Genomic DNA, 20,853 nt, shown 5'->3' with positions numbered 1-20,853 from the left:
AGTCTTTCTCTCGAGCGACTTCTTTTTGTGCCAAAAATAGTTACGAGTCATAGTCTTGACGTTAAAAGGGGATGCCGACCATGACCCATCATAGTCAGCACCCCCTCGGGGGCTACCAGGGGGACGACCCCCCCCAAGCGTTGAAAAAGCCAAGAAAATTTTCTTTTCTTACTTAGTAAACCTTGCACGGTTCGAGTAGCTAAGGCGCCTCGAGCCCCTCAAAGGCCGAGGAATAACGAGCCGGAGAACTCCCACGCCCCCGGGCTACGGAAACTCTACTCACTTCCTCACCCTTGAGGTAATCGAGGTTGTTTTTGACGAAAGATCGAGCAAGGAATACAAACGTAGGAACAAAGAGAAACAAAAGAACCTCGAGCGGAAAGACAAATAAGCATTTAACAATCACAAAAAGATACTGTATCACCTAACAGCAGAATTAATAAAGTATCATACAAGGGGCCTCAGGCGCCCTGAGCAGGCTCGCAGGCCTCAGTCCGCGGCACGATCCTCACCGCCCTCGCCTCCGCCCGAGCTAGCCTCAGGAGGGAGCACCTCAGGCTCGAAGAGCTTGGCCAACCTTTCCCCAGGAGCCTCCGCGTCGTCGATCAAGGCATGGAGCCTCTCCTCGTTTTCCGCGTCGGTCTTGGAGATGTCGGTGATGAAGCCATGGGACACCATCTCCATGTCGTAGGAGAAGCCCGAGCAGACAACTGCCATCGCCCGCTTCACCCTGATGTGGAGGGCGTCCCGCACCCGATCTCGCAGCGTCGCGCCTATGTAGCACAACTGGTCGACTAGGGCGTCGCCTCGAGCGTCCTCCCTCGACTCATCCATAGGCTCGACCTCCCAAGAGGTCGAGAGATCACTTATTGCCGTCCGCACTCGACGGTTCAAAGCAACCTCAGCCTCGAGCTGAGCCTTGGCGTTGCGAGCCTCGGCTTGGGCGGCCAGGAGTTCGTCCTTGAGCCCTGCAAAAGCCAATATAAAGAAGCTTTAGGAAAAACTCAAGCACACCTCGAAAAAGTAATTCGACAAAAGAAACATACCTTTGACGCTCTCCTCTAGGGCCGTGTTCTCGCCGACCAATCTGGTGTTGGCACGCTCGATCTCTCTGTTGGAGCGCGCCAGCTCAGTATTGGCGACGCGGAGATCTTCGATCACCCTGCCAGCCTGAGCAACGGCTCCACTCTTCTCCAGCAATTCTCCCTTCAGACGCTCGACGTCGTCAGAGAGACTGCGGGATCGAGCCCGCTCCGCCTCGAGGTCTTCGAGGGCCTTCTTCTTTGCGTCCTCGGCGGCACCCTTTGCGACCTCACTGTCCACGTACGCCACTTTCATCTTCTGGAAGGAATCGCGGAGGGAGTCCAGGTCGGTCTTGAGAAGGCCCTTCTCCTTGTCCAGGTCCGCAACGACGCTCTTGTAGGACAGGGCCTCCTCCCGGGCTCTGGACGCGGCCTCCTCGACCGTAAGAGCCCGCTCCCGTAGCCGCATCGCCTCCTCCTCCGCCTCCTTCGAGGCCTCTCGGGCCTCGGCCAAAGCAGCCTCCCTCGCCTTCTTCTCCTCCTCGAGTGCTATGAGATCTTTGTAAGCTTTAAGGAGCTTTTCCTGCGACTCGAGGAGTTGATCCTTGAGGAGGGGGAGCTGCTCCCAACCGCCCCTCGTAGCGTGTATGAAGCTGGACTTGATGCGAGAGGTCTCTTTCATATCCTGCGAATCAAGGGTCGGACGGATTAGAATACAGAAACCAGAAAGCACCATGAAGATTAGAGTTCGAGAAACACTTACAAAATAAGCAGGCCCGAGCCCGTTGTTGATGACGTCCGATAGGAGCCCCACCACGTGCTTCATCCAAAGGCGGAGCTCCTCGACATGCTCCCACTTCTCGACCTCCTTCTTGTCGTCGAGGAAGATATTGGGCTCGGACGGGTCGGTGGAAGCTCGGATACGAATCCGATCGGGACACCAGTTCTCCATCTCCCGATCAGCCCGCGCCTTGACGCCGCGGATAAAGTTCTCAACGGTCTCAAGGGAACCCCCGTGGTGCAAGAACAGGTCGGCGAGGCAAGGGAACCGCCCGTCGTCATCCACGGTCTTCCAGGTACCGTCCTTGCTCCCTGACGACCCAATCTCATCCTCTTCAGAGGGAAAGTGGTCCTCCCATGCTCGACGCTCCCGGAGGAACCCTGGGGCGATCCCGTCCATGCCGTAGATCGTCCTCCTGATCTCGGACTCGGGGTCGGTGGGGGTGCGCATCATACAGGCGAGCGCCACCACTCCGTCCGTTCGCCCCGACTCTGCCCGGATCGCGGCAGGCGCCCCCGGGAGGAGCCACGCTGGGGTGGGAGGGCCGTACACCGGCAAATTTTCCTCCTGATCGCCGGGCTCTTGCGGCGGCAGTGGCGCCGGTTCGGCTAAACCTTGAGGCGGGGGCTCGAGTGGCTCATCCTCTTGGCCCCCCTGCTGCTGCTGCTGTTGCTGCCCCTGCTGCTGCTGCTGCTGTTGCTGCCCCTGCTGCTGTTGCTGCCCCTGCTGCTGTTGTCGCCTCGCGCTCCCGCTCCTCCTCCTCCTCCATCTTCTTTTGCTCCTCGAGAGCTCGAAGGCCAGCAGGCCAGGGAATCCGTCCCGCGACGTTGGGGGTCGACGCTTCCTCCTCCATAGGGCGAGCGCCCCCAGACGCTTCGATGCCATCAGACGTATCGCTGATGGTGATGGGTTCCCCCTCGACCTACAATCGAGGGGGCTCGGGGGCTCCCTCTGACGCTTGCGTCTGGGGCGCCTCATCACGAGTCTGTGGCGACGGAGTAGCCGCGGGACGAGACGGAGCCCTCTCGACGCCGGCTGGAGGTTGGGAGCTGGAGGAGCCTACGAAACAAAGGGTAAGGTCAGACGTTATGGTAACCGACACGGGAACATCGCAACGCCAGAAATAAACTACGAACCTGGTTCCTTGGAGGCGGCACCCGTTCTGAGCCTCTTTGCCATGGACGGTTGGGCCTGCTCAAGGGTCCGCTTCAGCCTGAGAAAAGGTTGGCATATGAGGAAAGGTGGAAGAATGGGAAGACAAAAAACCGCAACATCAAAAAGGCTTACCCCACAGGGAGAACGGCTCGCCTTCCGCCACCCCGACCAGTGAGCCTCGAGCCACCCCGCGTCGGGGCTCCAGGCCCCTCGAGGGCAGGCACTGGCTTAGGCGCGTCGGCCCCCGCCTGGCGGGCGCCGGGACTGGCGCTCCTACGGCCGGCATCTCCTTTCTCAGAGGCCGCGGCGCGACCACGAGTTAGTGGCCCCGACGCCTGGGGCCTAGCCAGACCGCTCTCCCTGGGCACCGGGGGAGGGCGCGGCGCGTCTTGGCCCGCCTTGGTCGCGGGAGGGGTGTCGGTCCGGGGGCGACGAGATCCGCTCAGACCCTCCTCTGGCGCCTCCGTCCGGGGGGCGTCGACGTCCCCTCGAGGCGGGCCCTCGAGAATCCGATCGACGGCTGAGGCTGAGGCCCCCTGTGACTCGCCGGCGGCGCGATCCACTCCGGCGACGATAGCGAGGTGCGGCGGCGCAGCAGTCCCTCTTTCTCAAGCTCTAACAGCCGGCGCTCCGTCATCGACGACGGGCGCCAGTCGTCGGCGGCGACGAGTCTTACAGGCATCTCGGCTGGAGGGACAATGGATTCACTACAGCTCGAGGGGGCGTGTGCGCGTGAGACGGCGAGAAAGCAAAGGCAACAAGAGAATAAGAGCGAGAAGGCGAAAGGGAGAGGAATGGCGGCGACGCGACGACGTATTTATAGGTAGCAGTCCGCCAACGGACAGATCCGAGAAATAAGGTAACTCCCCCCATAAATGCGCCGTCTGACAGTCCTCTCTCTCCTCACAGGCCGGACTCTCCGAATTCCCCGCCGATACAGTGTCGTAACGTCATCCGCCTAAAAAGGCGCGCCCAACGGGCAGAAAGGCGAACCGCCACGGCCCCTTCCTTCCCTCGTAAGCCAAGGGACGTAACCACCAAAGTCTCGAGAGGTCGATGGCTGGCCCGCCGAAAGGGTTCGACAGCCGATCTCGAGCGCCAGAGTCAGGGATCCCCAGCGAGCGGTCGAAGATCGAGGCCCGCCTCGAGGACTCGCTGGCGATGTTCAAGGTAGGGTCGAGACTATCGAGAGGAATCCCCCCGACGGGAGGCATCGAGCCGCCGGTCTCTATCGAATGAGACTGGTATCCCTGACCACGTCGACCCTGCTTTATGAGAACGCCTCCGGGCTACAGCTGACCCCCTCGAAAGGGGCACAGGTTCTCACTTGGACTACCCGCTAGGAACTCAATTTGGGGTGGAAGACGCTCGCTCTATCGAGAGTACGTCGAAACCCCCGGGCAAAAACGAGCCAGTCAGAACTTTCCACCACTGGTGTCGAAAGCGTTCCTGCGAATTAGACAACATAACCCTCGAAGGAGTCAAAAACTCCTCCGAGGGCTCGGGGGCTACCCCCGCGGGGTCGCTCGCGCGCCCCCACGGAAATTTGACCGCAAAACAAAGCCTCCACTCGAGCGCTAGCGCTCAAATGGAGGCTCGGGGGCTACTGTCGAGGGTATCAGTAAGGGGTACCCTCAGCGATGCGCATTACGAGATTGCCCGTACGCAGGTCGAGACCCTCAATTCGACGCTCTAATCTCACGTATCCGCCGCCATCGACGGCCGCAACCTCGAAGACGGAAATAGCGTCGAGCGAATCGATCAGGCGTCGAGCGCTGGTTACCGTCGAATACGGAACAGGCTCATGCGAACCGGGGGGCGTCGAGCGCGAGGACGCCATCCGCCGCCTGACGCGCGCACGCGGGCCGGAGCATTAAATGCGCCCGATGCTTCCCCACCTAACGCACAGGTCACGGGAGGCGTGATAGGGAACAGGCTTCCGTCCCATCAATCTTTTTGCAGCCTTCCTACCGAACGACCCGGGGCGTGTCGGGACACAGGAAACAAGGATGGAACGTCTAATCGGGACACCCTCGAGACACCCAAGGTCAGCGCTCCAGATATCAGCATTTTACGCGGCGTCCGACCCTCGACCGAACAGGGTCCCTTCCCAGGGACAAGTTGGGCGTCGACTGACAACACCACAGCTACCCCGCCGAATCCGCCGCCATACCGTACAAGCATGCGACCTCAGAACCAGCGCAAGGCGGCGCGCAGGGCAGAACGCAGGAGCACGCGTAATCATCACCGGGCTATCAAGATGGGACGGCTCGAGGCCATGCCGTACGGAAGCCTCGAGTAGGTCGGCGCTCCATGCGGCTATCGACCCCTACTCTAACATCTACGCATGTACCCTGTGTCTCTCCTTGGAGCTATAAAAGGAGAGACTCAGGAATAGAAGAGGACAACACACTACGACACAAGGCCACACTCATACGTAGTAGAGCTTCACACTTCATACCACGCTTGTATTCGCCCCTGTACAAGCACTTAGGTGCAAGATAATACAAACTCTCTCCCCCCGCTGGACGTAGGGCCTTCTCTTGCCCGAACCAGGATAAATCTCTGTGTCTTCTTGCATCACCATCCGGGAAAGGGAGCACGCATACAAATTTACTCGTTGGTGTGACCCCCCGGGGGGAAAACACCGACAGATGTGTTCTCATGCAAGGAGGAAAAGTGGTTGCTTATGCATCCCGTCAGCTTAGACCTCATGAGCAAAATTATCCTACCCATGATTTGGAGTTAGCAGCTATAGTACATGCTCTCAAGATTTGGAGACACTACCTCATTGGAAACAAGTGTGAAATCTACACTGATCACAAGAGTTTGAAGTACATCTTCACACAGTCAGACTTGAACCTAAGGCAAAGAAGATGGTTAGAATTAATCAAGGACTATAACCTTGAGATTCATTACCACCCAGGAAAGGCCAACGTGGTAGCAAATGCCCTAAGCAGAAGGTCATATGGTCAGCAGTTGGTGCCTAAGAACACTCACCTACAAGAAGAGATAGCATAGTTGAATATGCATATAGTACGCCAACCTCAAAATGGCAGTCTGATGGTGCAGCCAACTCTTGTGGAAGAAATCAAGCAGACACAACATAAGGATAAGGATCTGATGAAGATTCGTGAGCAAACTGGAGAAAATAAAGCTCCATACTTTAGAGTGGATAACAAAGGAGTATTGTGGTATAAAAACAGGATTTGTGTGCCCAAGGAGGGAAAGTTTCAAGAATTAATCCTTGATGAAGCCCATAACTCAGCTTATTCTATCCACCCTGGTGCCACCAAGATGTACATGGACCTAAAAGAAAGATATTGGTGGAATGGAATGAAAGCTGATGTGGCACGATTTGTTGCACAATGTGATGTATGCCAAAGGGTTAAAGCAGAGCATCAGAAACCAGCAGGCTTGCTCCAGCCATTGCCTATTCCTGTTTGGAAATGGGATGAGATAGGCATGGATTTTGTGAATGGATTACCCAAAACTCTGAAAGGAAATGATTCAATATGGGTAATAGTGGACCGCCTTACCAAGGTTGCTCACTTCATACCTGTACGCACCAAATATAGTGGAGACAAGTTAGCCCAGCTATATGTGGATAACATAGTCAAATTGCATGGTGTGCCAAGTAGGATTGTATCTGACCGAGGTACCCAATTTACCTCTAAGTTCTGGAAAAGTTTGCATGAAGCTATGGGAACCAAGCTAGATTTTAGCTCAGCTTATCATCCTCAAACAGATGGTCAGACTGAAAGAATAAATCAGATTATGGAAGATATGCTAAGAGCATGTGTGCTCACGTATGGTAAAGATTGGGAGAAAAGCCTAACTTATGCAGAGTTCTCCTATAATAATAGTTACCAAGCTAGTTTGGGCATGTCACCTTTTGAGGCCCTGTATGGAAGAAAATGTAGAACCCCATTGATGTGGTCAGAAGTTGGAGAACGAACCTTGCTTGGACCAGCCCTTATAAAAGAAGCAGAAGATCGTGTAGCTGAAATCAGAGAAAAATTGAAAGAGGCACAATCACGTCAAAAGAGCTATTCTGATAAAAGAAGGCGGGAGTTAAGTTTCGCAGTTGGAGATTTTGTGTATGTCAAAGTCTCTCCTATTCGAGGAACTCGAAGGTTCCAAGTTAGAGGCAAGCTAGCACCACGGTATATTGGACCATATCAAGTATTATAGAGGATTGGAGCTGTAGCTTATCGTGTTCGGCTACCTGAAGAAATGTCAGATATACACAATGTGTTTCATGTCTCCCAATTGAAGAAATGTCTCAGAGTACTAGAGGAACAAATATCGCCAGATACAGTTGATTTACAAGACGACCTAAGATATCAAGAAGTGCCAATAAAAATCCTAGATACAGTCACCAAGCAAACTCGAACGACAACAGTCCGAATTTGTCGTGTTCAGTGGAGTAGACACACTGAAGCAGAAGCAACATGGAAAAGAGAAGATGCCCTGAGAAAAGAGTTTCCCCATCTATTTAGGACCCAGCCGAATCTCGAGGACGAGATTCCTTTTAAGTGGGGTAGGTTTGTAACATCCTAAAAATTCACATTCAAAAATCACTCGCATTAAAAATTATTTTCAAAATATATTTCAAAAACTATAAAATAATTTTATCTCTATAGTATCTCCATCTAATCCATCCATATTTTTTTTCGCGCACAAATAACAGTGAGTACCAGCAAGCTTACATGCAAGAAAACATAGCAGTGCACCTACACGAATATATATCTCATGCATGCATGCAGGACATGCCACCGTCCATTTGCATGCACCTGCATGCAAGGACACGGTGATTAGGCACCGTCCATTTGCATGCATCGTGCATGCAAATTAGGCACCGACCATGCGCTACAGTAGCATTTTTAATGGCAACGAGCTGAGCACTCTGGCCTATAAAAAGGCACTCTCGGGTGCTCACTCTCACCACCCGGAGAAACACTCACTCGCTCACTCGCTCTCACTTCGCGTATACCGTATACGGCCATACGCACAAGCCGAGCTCGACTGTCGTCGCAAGACGAGGTGAACAGCTCATGAGCATCTCCTTGCTCTTCTCTGTCTTTCTGTAGTATTTTTCTGTATTTTTTCTTGTATTTGTCTGTACCGGTTCGCTGCCAAGAACTCCACGAATAGAACCATGACATACAGAAGAGCTCTAATGACCCCTGCTAATTTCTCTCTAACCATGCATGCGTGGGCCATAAGCATTAACTCCAAATAGTACATGCATGCACCATGCACTACCAGCCAAAATTCATCTCGTGAAGCATGTATTTCTTAATCATCGTTAGCCTTTTTCGCATGATTAAAGTCCGGCCATTTCACAAATGCCACCTGCTAACTCTGATTTCAATAATTCTTTTTTCTAAATTCATCTAAAATCATGATCTACCTCTCATATTAATTTTATGATTTTTGGAGCTCATTTGAATTTATATGATTATTTATCTGTGCCTATTGTCTGTGTCGTTCGTCGCGTATTTTAGTTGACGGAGTGAACGAGCCGGAAAACGAGAACGTTGGAGACGAGTACCGCGAGTTTGACGCCGAGGACCCGGACTGTCAGCAGGAGTTTGCCGAGGACGCCGACGGAGGCAACTCCAACCGATCCCCTTTGATGCATATTGATCCTATTTTTAAACACAACCCGTAGAAGCCGTTTTAAATATTGCATGTACGATATATGTACGAAGTATTTTCGCTGCTTAGTTAAAACCTGTTGAATAGCCATCCTTGAATTGATATTTCCCGGTAATTGTCTTGTTCGAACCTAGGAACAAATAATATGCTACGACAGAAATATCATTATTCAGTATGCTTAGGACTTGTTACTCATCCTGAATACTCATCGCTATATTTTTTTCAAATATAATGATTTTAAAGTAAAAGGTGTGAGTGGTGAAAATAAATTGTGGGTATTATGAAAGGTTAATGAACAAGTTATAGATGTGATTACTATGGAGATGGGACGGATGGGATCTCTTTTGGGGATGCCCTGGTGTTGTGGCTTATACCTTGCGGGGTTAAGCGAAAAGATATCCGCCTTGTCTCGATTAAGGACTGAGTTGATGATTCATCTTGCCTAACTCATTTATCGTACAACCACTCGCCTTGCATGGGAAAGGCTTAGTCTAAATCCCTCTAGTTAGTATGGCAATCACCTGGAGGCAGGTGTGCAACGGGACACTAAGTGATGTATGTGAAATTGTGGAAATGTTTGAAAAGAGCTTTGTGAATTATTGTGGTATCATGAGATGTGGCCTTAGTGTTCCCGTGGTGAGCGCCATTACTTAGCTATGGAGGGTAATGACTTTGATGGATCTGTGCTTGCACGACGGTGTAAGTTATGGTATCCTACTTGTGGGAAAAGTGTACAACCTCTGCAGAGTGTAAATCTATCTGGATAGCCGTGTCCGCGGTCTCGGACGGGTTATGGTTTGGTTTCAACAACTAGATGGGTTGGGATGAGTGAAAACATGAGAGTGAGTGTGATTTTAAAAATAAATGGTTGACTGCCATTGTGTTGTGGGAACAAGGGTTCAACAACACTTAAAATTGTGATCAAACCCCTATTTTTAGAAATACTATCATATATGGAAAAAGAGGTCTTTTACAACAGTATTTATGAAATGAAACCTTGCATGTGTAAAAAGATAGCTTTATGCAAATAAAACAAAACCTCATCCTTGATTTATCCATATGCATATATACTGTATCCCCTCCCGTAGGGTAAGGTTGGATTTGCTGAGTACTTTGTACTCACCCTTGCTTTATTAAACAGAGGAAGATCCGGACTTCGATCCCGAAGTGACGTTCGAGTAAGGTCGTGTCTGCACCCAACTAAGCCTGTGGCATTGGGACTCGTCAGATGTTCGATTGTGATATCGTTTGTTTCTAGGTCCTTTGGACCCATGTTGTATTTTGGTGTCTTATTATTATAGTGTGCCTTCCTTGTCCCCGCTTACCGAGACTACTGCGCTGAAACTTATCTGATGTAATAAATGTGTTACTAGCCTCCTGGGACTAGTATTGTATCACATTTGAGTTCCTGGTTTACCAGGGGCGCTTCATCTTGCCATCACCTTGAGTCATGGACCCAATTGTTGCTAAGTAAAGTTTATGGTTCCTTCGGATATGATGAATGACACAAAAAACAGTATAGCCATCTCATATATTTTTTGTCATCATAGGCCAAAACAAAACCTCAGAGTATGTAATGAAACTCATACATGGCATGGAAGAATGTGTAGTGAGCTGGCCACACAACAAAGTCAGTAAGAACCTTGTGTAGGCCAACTCACTATCACATTCTTTGATGACAGGCATGACATAATATAACTTAGTAATACTCATCATTGGCAAACAAACAATAAAAGACAGAAAAGTAACATCACTGGTAAATGGACATGTGCTCAAATATGAAATCAAAATCATCAGAGGCAACAAACATGTGCTCAGAATAAGAGACAAACACATCACAGGCAACAAACATGTGCTCAGAATAATAGTCTCAGGCAGTGCTCATAGCAGCTCAGGATAACAAGTTCAGATCACAGGCAGGGACACACGACTAGCTGCCAAGGCAACAAATACAAATTCTAACATCAGTTTGGTTGACCCCTAAAAGAATGCAAGTGTATAGTGGCATATCTAAGTCACGAACTACAGGTAACAATTAGCCATAGTAGAGAGTTGCAGGTTAACTGCACAAAAGAAAGGCAGGATCAAAGTCAACTGCACATAGAACCATTGCACAACCAAGGCCACCAGAAGGAGGAAGTTATGCACAAAAGGAGCCACCAGAGAACACCAGATGCATCCGCGAGGAAGGGGCAGTCACTGCACCAAGCCTACCACACAAAATACCACAAGGAGAGGCCAGGACTGCACACAAAAGATGGATCAACCAGAGAGCAAGCAGGTCACACATAGAAGTGCTTGGCCAAGAAGGTTCTCAGCCAGAGCAAACGGTGAGAGTGATTCATCTTCACAAAAGCAGATCCTTGGGCCTTATTGTCGAGAAGTTGTCCATATGCACACAATAGTGTGAAAGGTCCAAATGGCTAGAGAGGGGTGAATAGCCTATTTAAATTTTCTACAAACTTCAACTAGACAAGTTGATTAGTAAAACAAAAGGCGAAGCTATTCTAGCACTAGCACAACTAAGCTATGCAAGCCACCTATACAAGTCTAGTACAAGGCTAAACACTAAAGCACAACAACAAGAGAAGGCTAGTTGTACTCCTAAACAAGAAGACTAAACTAAACAAGCTAAACAACTAGCAAGGTATACAAGTAAATAAAGGAGTGGAGAGTGATTGTTATACCAACGTTGTAGAGTAGATATATAACCAACCAATCACTCGCAATCACAAGAGAATCCTCGGCAAGAGAAGACACAAGATTTTTTTACCGAGGTTCACTTGCTTCCCGGCAAGCTACTCCTCGTTGTGGCGATACACCCACTTGATGGATCACGAGCTAACTGGCAATCCAAAGCCAAACCCTCAGCGGGTGTCGCACATCCACTCACAAGATGGGGATCCTCCAAGCCACGAGCAATCCACTAGAGTAGCCAATTGCGATCTCCCGCGGGGAAGGCTCAAGAACCCCTCACAAATCACTTGGTGAGGCTCGAAACAATCTCCAATCACGAGCTCAACACCACCGCTGCTCCAAGCCGTCTAGGGCGTCGGGAAACACCCAAGAAACAAGAAATCCGCAGCAAACTCAAGAATCAAGTGCCACTAAATGCAACTCTCAAAGCAATGCACTTGAATCTCACTCAATCTCACTAGGATTAGCAATCAAGCAAGGAGATGAGTGGAGGGAGTGTTCTCTAGCTCAAAGTATGCCTCAAGTATTCAAATGTGCAAGAGTTTGCCTCCCAAAGCCGGCCACCCTCAATTTATAAGCCCCTCAAAGAAACTAGCTGTTGGCTGTTTTCACTGGGCTGAAATCGGGGGCACCGGACGCTACTAAGTGAGCACCGGACGCTCGACTCCCTGCGTCCGGTGCACTGGAGTTGGCCACGTGTCTGTCCTGAAACTCGCGTGTCAGATCCTAACGGTCACCTGCAGATCATCGGACGCTCTGCAGGTCCACACCGGACGCGTCCGGTGCACACCGGACTCATGCGCAGAGAGTTCCGCAATCCTGTGGGACATCAGACGCTAAGCACCGGTAGCGTCCGGTGCTCACCGGACCCATGCGTAGAGAGGGTCGCAAAACACCCGCACACCGGACGCTAACCACCGGACGCTCTCAGAGTGCGTCCGGTGCTTAACCCTAGCAGGGTCAAGCACACCGGACGCTGAGGCCAGCGTCCGGTGCCTCCGCACTCAGCGTCCGGTGAGTGTTTCTTACTGAGAAAACACTCCCGCGACTTCTCCAAATTTCCCACCGGCGCAATAGAAAATATACACTTATTTTTCTCAAAAGCGCCGACAAACCCCTCTCAACCCTAGGAACTCCACCTCCATTGAAAATATGCTAACACCAACAAGTGTCCACCAACAAAGTGCAAGTGTGTTAGCTTTTCACAAACATTTTTATCCAAAGGAGTTAAGTTAGCACTTTACTAGATCCTAATGCATATGCTCAAGATATGGACCTAGTAGCACTTGATTCGAGAGATGACCGTGATTTCCCCTCTTGATAGTCAGCTATCTATCCTAAACCTGATCAATCACTTCTCTACTCATCTTAGACCGACAAAAGTAAAACCCTATGTTTATACCTTTGCCTTGATCACTTTGTTCCTCGTCTATCACCATGATCTTCACTTTATGCTTCATCCCTTTGTGATCATGTGGCCACCTTTCTATGCCACCATGCACCTTCATCACATGTGTTGCTATGCCTAACTCAAATCACTTAAACACAAGGCATTAGCAACTTGGTGTCATTAATTACCAAAACCAAACTTGGGCTTTCACAGTGCCTCATCACTGAACCCAGGCATAAACATGACAGCATCATACAAATCAAGGTGGGAATCCTCAACCTTAGTTTCACGAATGGCGTCAGCAACATTGTTAACTGCCTGAGTCATCCCAGTTAAGAGGACAACATCCTCCTCAGACAACACTGACCTCTTCCTCTTACCTCCAGCACCTGGTTCAGACTTAGTTGGCTCAGTTCCCTCTATCTTCCCACCTCTAGTATCTTCAGTGACCTCAGTCTTCAGTGAGCTTTCAGCAAAATCAGAGGGAGTGTCCAGAGCCTCATTAGACCCCATAGCATATTTGCCAGTTGCCTGGCCATTGCCAAAGATGATTTGCATCTCCTTAAAGTGCTGAATGGGCTTGTTAAGATATTCAGCATCTTTTGGGTGTGCCTGGTATTACATAAAAAATGTGTCATCTACTTGGATACACCTACTTGTTCTATGCATTAACAAGATTAAGACCACATAGACAATACCTTGATGTGCCCATTGTAGTGCTCTTCTTCAAGCATGATCATGGAACATTCCTCATTCCACAAAGCACCACTAAGCTCCCTGAGTTTGGAGATCTTAATCCATTTCTGCCTCCACTTCCTCAAGTGGTTGTAGATCTGTGTACCAGTCACCTCATTTCCACTAAATTCTTGAAGTGCCCTAGCAACCTGATTTAGATGGACCTCCTTGAACCCTTTGTCTGTCCTCACCCCAGTTGCAATCAATTGGCACATACGGCGAAGGATAAAGCCAGAGCTCACATCTGTCCACCTCATGGCACTCCTTTGAGCACCAGCCCCAGCGCCAACACCAGCCCCAGCGCCAACACCAGCACCAACACCACCAGCAACACCATTCTGACCAGCAACACCAGCACCAACACCATTCTGACCAGGCAAAGCATCAACATCGACAACAAGGCCAGGGAACACAAGCTCATCCGGGACATTCATGTCCTCAGCCATATCCTAATTAGTTAGCAGGACACCCCACTCAGAATAAGAGACAATCATCTTTGCACATGTCTAAAGCCTCATGTAAATTAGAGTAATAGACAAACATCATTGCACATGTGTAAAGCCTCAGATTTATTAGAATACAAACAATCATCATTGCACATGCCTGTAGCCTTAGATTTATTAGAATACAAAAACAATCATCATTGCTCATGTCCATAGCCTCAGGTAAGGTGTAGCATCATAAAAAACATCATTGTATTTGTCCAATGCCTCAAAAGAAGAGTAGCTCAAAAACAAAACATCATAGCATGTTGTCCAATGCCTCAACAGAATTCAAAATAAATCATCATTGCACATTGTTATTCATTACAAACACCAACAGATAAGCTCGAGTACATAGAACAAACACATTGCAGTACATACTAGATGCGAGAGTTTCCCTTGTTTGCCCACATGTGATTAGCAATTTCATCCCTGGTATGAGCCCAAGCAGCATTGTCATCCCCATGCAACAGATGGTCATCAGTACCATTATTGTTGGGCACCCAAGAGAACTCCTCAGGAATAACCTCATCAACCCCATGTCCAAGGATCCAATTATGCAATATGCAACAAGCAAGCACTAACTTTACTTGAGTCCTAAAGGGATGAAATGGTTTGTTGTCAATGATACGAAAACGGTTCTTCAAAGCACCAAAAGCCCTTTCAACGGTTACTCTTAAACTTGAATGCCTCAAATTAAACAATTCTCTTGGGTTGGTGGGGTAGTTCCTCCTACTGTACTCTTTCAAATGATACCTAGTGCCACGATAAGGTGGGAGAAATCTAGGTTTGCAAGCATATCCAGCATCTACTAGGTAAAAATTTCCCTATAACAAGTACACACATGTATTAGGTTGAGTCTTCTGCATTGACAGATTTTAAGTAGTTAGCTAATGTAGTTGATTACCTGGTTGGACCGTTAACCCATCGTGCCTCTCTAGTGCATCAGCAAGGATGGTAGCATCATGTGCTGAACCCTCCCAGCCGGCCAACACGTAGGTAAATTTCAAATCAAAGCCAACAGCAGCAAGAACATTTTGGGTGGGGTGGTTCTTCCTACCCCTAAATGCTGCTTGTATCCTTGCCGGGACCCTAGCATGGATATGAGTCCCATCTATTGCCCCAATACAATCCTACATCCAAACCCAACATTTAGATGTTACTAAATATGTATCCAAAAATGGGGAAACATCCTACAAACTCGATGGCTTGTTCATTACCTTAAAGTATGGGTACCATCTTGGGCTGTTGCTTATTTTAAGTGGTGTCTCATTAGATGGAGCTTTAATCAAGTCCTGCCTCAGTTCGCCAATGGCATACAAGACCTCTTTAAAATATCTATGCACTGTCTCAATGGACCTTCTCCAGTTGACATGAACAACTCTAAAGCGTTGATTATGGCTAACAATATGAAGAAACATTGCTACTTGCTCTTCTACACAACTATGCAAGCTATCTGTGAGCAAGTTTCTTTCTCTAAGCAGTTGGCATAGCCTAAAAAAAGGAGCTCTTCTCATACGGAGCATGCTCACACACTCTACATCATTATAGTTGTAAATTAAATCCAAGTTTTTTTTGTCTTTCCTCGTCCATGATTCTCAGAGGACCATAAGTTATCTGAGGCCTAGATTCATGATGCATTCTAAGCCTAGCAAACAAGAGGGCGTACATAGCAGTGATAAGAGCAGCAGCCCGAGCAATCAACAATCGTCGCTGGTCCTCCAAAGCCATCTACCAAAGCAACACAGGTACAATGAACACAACCAAACAACAAAGCAATGGACAATAAGGCATGGAAAAAAATCTTTAGCAATGGACAGTGCTCACATTGTTTCAAAGATAATATGAATAAGCACGGGAAAATCATCATTGGCATTGGACAAATGCTTAGATCTAAAGACCATCATCACTGACTTGGACATGAGCTCAGAAGTATATTTCATTCACAGATCTAGATATACACAGCACCGACATCATCCATGCAAAAATATCGAAGTATAAGAAGAATAAGGGGGGGGGGTTGAAGGAGAAATGCTTATACCACACAGATCTGGCGGTAGCACCACAATCAAAAGCAGACGGACAGAGAAAGGACGACAGATCTGGAAAGCCTGCAACAAGTGAGATGAAATTGGTTACTAGGGTTACAAGAACAACAAAAATGGAGACGAAATCATGAAGACACATACTTGTGCATGCGCTCAGATCTAGAACAAGGGAGGCTGCAAAACAACGATGGAGGAAGAAGATTAGGTCGGCTTCAATCGATGAACAACGACAAAGAAAAGTGGAGAAAAGAGGAGATGAACACCTGACGGAGGCTTCGAGCTGAGCGAATGGAGACCAACCGAGAAGGAAGGCGGCGGGGGAGGTGATATATAGGCGGTGAATGGCGGGAAAAGGGGCGGTAACCCTAGCGAGATGGCGCGAGCTCCCGCCGGCCAAGTTTTCACCCCACGCGCGCCCTGGAGCTGCACCGCGAGAGCCTGGCCCGATGGAAACGCTCGCCTCCCACGATTCTTCCGAGCCTGGCCGAGGGGGGCTGTTTGCACGGGCAGGGACTGGTTGGTGGGGTGGTCCAGGAAACTAAACATCGGCTGGCTGCATCGCGCTGGCCTGGCTCACCCATATGGAGGAATCCAAACACACCCAAAAAAATCGAAACTAAACAAGGCCTAAACAAGCGATAAGATGGACAAGCCTGATCGCTCTGCCGTGCCGAAGCACCGTCCAGCCACAGATGATGTCGGCATGTGGGGAAACCTCCCAGCATCTCACCACATTTTCCACATCCGTTTCCCGTCCCCGTCCACAGCAATTTGACCGGCCTTGTTTAGTTCCAAAAAATTTTGCAAAACACGCACTGTAGCATTTTCGTTTGTATTTGACAAATTTTTTCCAATCATGCACTAACTAGGCTCAAAAGATTCGTCTCATCAATTTCGACCCAACTGTGCAATTAGTTTTTATTTTCGTCTATATTTAATACTCCATATATGCGTCTAAAGATTCGATGTGACGGAAAATATGAAAATTTTTACAAAATTTTCTAGGAAGTAAACAAGGCCCAAACCATACTGCTAGTAGTCTGCTATTCCTACAGAACACCGCACCCACCCAGCACCCGAAACCGTTTTATTTATTTAGGCCTTGTTTAGTTCACCCCACCAACCAAAAAGTTTTTAACTGTCACATCAAATCTTTCGGCATATGCATAAAGCACTAAATATAAACAAAAATAAAAACTAAATACATAGTTTAACTGTAAATCGCGAGGCGAATCTTTTAATCCAAATTAGTCCATAATTAGACAATATTTGCAATAAATAAACGAAAGTGCTATAGTAGCGAAATCCAAAAATCTTCTCTCATCTAAAGAAGGCCTTATTCATTATTTTTTTCCCCCCACGAACCCGTTGCACACGCGCGCGCGTCGCGCCCACCCAGCAAGAGCAAACACGCGTGCACCGCCGGTTGGCCACCCGACCCACTCACACGCCCCCTTGGCCATGCCCATGGCCTGGAGGCATGTGGGCCCCGCGCGGCCGCCGCACCACATGGGCTGCCTCCGGCCCCAACCGTCCCACAGGCCCGGCAAGGAATCTCCACCACCCCACTCCCCTCACGACCCCCGTCCAAGCCTCCGGGGCCCCACCTGTCGGCCGGGGCCCCAGGCAGCGGCATCGGGCCATGCCGCCGGCCCACCTTGTCCCCGCCGCGGGACACGCGCCTTTATTACGCGCCACCATTTTAAAAAAAACGCGGCCACGCGAAAGCCCCGTCGCAACCACCCTATATAACCACGGCACCGGCACGGCTCTCCCTCCCTGTCTGTCTCACCGGCACTCTTCAACTCCACACAAATCTCTCTCTCTCCCTCTCTCTCCTCGACTCCATCCTCATCTTCTACTCATCCTCATCCTCCTCTCCCTCTCGATCTCAAGAGCCAGCAAGAACGCGGCATCTAGCTACCTAGCAAGCAAGCAAGCTTTCTCTTCGGATTCATTCATGGAGATCGTCGACGCCGACAACCTGAGCGCCACCGAGCTCCGCCTCGGCCTGCCGGGAACCAGCAGCAGCGACGACTGGCAGAAGAAGCCGTCGCCCTCCGTCGGGGCCAAGCGCGCTCTGGACGACACCAGGAGCGAGGCCTCGGGGACCAGCTCGCCGGCCACCGCCGCAGACCTCGACCTCGACCACGACCACGACGCCGCACCGCCTCCCAAGTAAGAGCGACCCCCCTTTCCTTCAGAAGAATCCCCTGCATCAAGAGGCAGAGTTCATGGGCTAACCTGGCTTTTCAATCCATCAGGGCGCAAGTCGTCGGGTGGCCGCCGGTGAGGGCGTACAGGAAGAACACCTTCCAGGCGGCGGCGGCGGCGGCCAAGAAGGCCGACCAGCAGCAGCAGCAGCAGGGAGGAGGGCTGTATGTGAAGGTGAGCATGGACGGGGCGCCGTACCTCAGGAAGGTGGACCTCAGAATGTACAAGGGGTACAGGGAGCTCAGGGAGGCGCTGGACGCCCTCTTCACCAAGTCCTTCTCGGCCGCCGCGGCGGAGGGCGGCGACCACCAGCACGCCATCGCGTACGAGGACAAGGACGGCGATCTCATGCTCGTCGGAGACGTGCCCTGGGAGTAAGTATCATCATCATTGGATCAGCATGTTATAATTACTTCTGTGGATCTGAAGATATATATATGTGCGGTGAACAGAAGGCTAATTGTGATTATTTCACCTGTTTGCTTGCAGTATGTTCATCTCCTCATGCAAGAAGCTCAGGATAATGAAGGGCTCTGAGGCCAGGTGATCGTTGATGCATAAACAGAGGCTATGGACACATCACGACATGGGAAACGGATCGAAGAGCACAGATCGTGCCTGAGGAAGGAGCTGTGTCGTGGCTTGAGCTCTCCAGTGTTGTACAAAGAGATGTTTGTTTCTGAATCCAAGAGGGAGAAAGGTCTCTGAAGGCGTGTATATAAATCTTAGCTAGCTGTTTTGTTTCAAGTCATGTTTTGTATGAGCGAAGGCTGTAAAAAAAATGCAAAATGAAATGAGAAATTTGACTAAAGCTGGTCATTTTCCTCTCCACATCCTTCGAAAAAAAATTCTCTTCACAGGTTCTCCTCTCTGTATGAGATAAATTACTTTCCTGTCACTGAGGTTTTGCATAATCCCTGTCATTACCCTGAGCTATAAATCAAAATGAACACTGTCCCAACGCAGCGTTTATTTTTTCAGACCAAGCTTCTGCCTTATCTAATCCCATCTAGTTTTCGGAATCAAAGAGCTCTCATCCCATCTCACTATTGGCTCGGTTATTCAGAACTCAGATCTGGAGAACTGAAAGACACGTCCGATAGCAATAGATCTTTTTTTTTTGATCGGGTGGTTAGATAGCAATAGATCTGAATGGGCTAAAAACACGATTATTTTTCCAAATCTGTTTTTCGGAGACAAATTATGATAAGAAAATTATTTCCACAAGGTTCTTGACATTAAAAATTCAAAATAGTAGAAGAAAACTAACTACTCCTTCCGAAAATAAGTGCACTTGTATAATTTGTTGAGGAGATCAGTGTTACTAGAAAATTACATATATATACTCCTGTCAAAAGTTGTTCTATCATATAGTAATTGTACCTTGGGAATAAATAAAGTAGAAAAGACTACTAGAGCTAGGTCATTCTATAGCTAAAGTGCACTTTTTTTAAGTAATGCTAAAGTGCACTTATTTTAGAACAAATTTTAAATATTAGAGGTGCACTTATTATGGGATTATGGGATGGGGAGAGTAATAGACAACAAACTCCCGGCCATATTTCAAGCTGTAAAGAAAAGATAAGGCACCATCCCTGCCTGCCGGCTGCCAGACAAAGCAGGGGGGCATGGATCAAGCAGAGCCCCAGAGAAGAATCCAAACGCACAGAAAGCCACGCACGCTGTCTACGAGGAGCTGAGCAATTCGTGGCAGGATACTCTATGATATGCAGCGCGGCAGGACAGGAGGAGAAACGGACACGAATCTGTCAGCAAATACTCACAGATGGTTCAGAGAACATGATGATACGGTTGGTGTACACCTTCCGGGAACCCCCTTGCGGCTGGCCGAGCCATCGCGTGCAGCGGGAGACAGGGAGGAAGTATCCAGAGGGATAACGACAGCTGACCCATCTGCGATCTTATGATATCATCAAATGCTGCAGCAGTCAGGAACATGTGATGGCTGTCATGCAGAGGAGGGGTACTGATAGTACTGTAACTGCATCAACATCTCAAACAAGGAACATATGGTGGTAACGTGCATAGTCTTGAGCACAGTGGAATTGTGTGGAGGTGGTGATCATGTTCCTGTGGAACTGAATAGCGCTGTGTCGCCGTGTAGTGGCGACAAGATCACAGATCACATCTTAGAATGTTGCAACATTACAAAAGTGCCTTCAAACAGATCACAGAAGAAGGAAATGCTTGGGGCAGCAACATCTCAGCCTCAGTGGGAAATGAAAAGGCTAAAGGAGTATGTATGCAGTGTCAATCTGAATTTGAAACCAAGAAATGTGCAGAAACTAGGTGATAAAGTGATGACCTGAAATGAAGTACAGTAAGGGAACATCGATTTGCCAGCCTTGAATTGCGCCCCTGGAGGACAGCCTCAGTTTTGGTCCCCAATAGCACAGGACATCTGTGCTTGTGAGACACAGAAGTGGTGCGGTGAGACTTCACATGTTGATCAATAGCACATAAATGTCAGAGGACAAACGTACACCTAGCTTCACTCAGATACTGCTAGAATTAATTTTCTTTGTCGAGCAATGCCGACAATTTGTATCAAGGCTTTGCTGTAGACCACAGGAAATAGACAATAATAGACTTGGAGAATGGAGTGGCGTTGTCAATTCGTAAGGTGTTTGGTTTGAGGAATGGG

The 20,853-nt window shown here is 49.1% G+C and overlaps 2 protein-coding genes across 2 annotated transcripts; one reads left to right on the top strand and one right to left on the bottom strand.

Annotated features, from left to right (window-relative positions):
* LOC8056626 lies at positions 12,917–13,890 on the bottom strand. Its single transcript, XM_021453326.1, has 2 exons — positions 13,408–13,890; positions 12,917–13,321 (listed from the first exon to the last, which is right to left on the bottom strand). Exons 1-2 carry the CDS (start codon positions 13,888–13,890, stop codon positions 12,917–12,919), a joined length of 888 nt encoding a protein of 295 aa, XP_021309001.1.
* On the top strand, positions 17,734–19,168 carry LOC8056625 (auxin-responsive protein IAA24). Its single transcript, XM_002461510.2, has 3 exons — positions 17,734–18,152; positions 18,239–18,562; positions 18,678–19,168. The coding sequence occupies exons 1-3, from the start codon at positions 17,935–17,937 to the stop codon at positions 18,733–18,735; spliced, it is 600 nt and encodes a 199-aa protein (XP_002461555.1). The 5' UTR covers positions 17,734–17,934; the 3' UTR covers positions 18,736–19,168.

The sequence above is a fragment of the Sorghum bicolor genome, chromosome 2 (assembly GCF_000003195.3).
Source record: "Sorghum bicolor cultivar BTx623 chromosome 2, Sorghum_bicolor_NCBIv3, whole genome shotgun sequence".
Lineage (NCBI taxonomy): Eukaryota > Viridiplantae > Streptophyta > Magnoliopsida > Poales > Poaceae > Sorghum > Sorghum bicolor.
Note: the sequence above shows the minus strand (reverse complement) of the source record. Positions and strands in the feature narration are given on the sequence as shown.

What these genes read in the sequence shown, in the direction of transcription:
- LOC8056626 (XM_021453326.1), bottom strand. Translation starts at nt 13,890, where the DNA reads ATGGCTGAGGACATGAATGTCCCGGATGAGCTTGTGTTCCCTGGCCTT. An exon ending in ACTACAATGGGCACATCAAG is followed by an intron (nt 13,322 to 13,407) that starts GTATTGTCTATG and finishes ATGTAATACCAG; the next exon opens with GCACACCCAAAAGATGCTGA.
- LOC8056625 (XM_002461510.2), top strand. Translation starts at nt 17,935, where the DNA reads ATGGAGATCGTCGACGCCGACAACCTGAGCGCCACCGAGCTCCGCCTC. An exon ending in GACGCCGCACCGCCTCCCAA is followed by an intron (nt 18,153 to 18,238) that starts GTAAGAGCGACC and finishes TCAATCCATCAG; the next exon opens with GGCGCAAGTCGTCGGGTGGC. An exon ending in GTCGGAGACGTGCCCTGGGA is followed by an intron (nt 18,563 to 18,677) that starts GTAAGTATCATC and finishes GTTTGCTTGCAG; the next exon opens with TATGTTCATCTCCTCATGCA.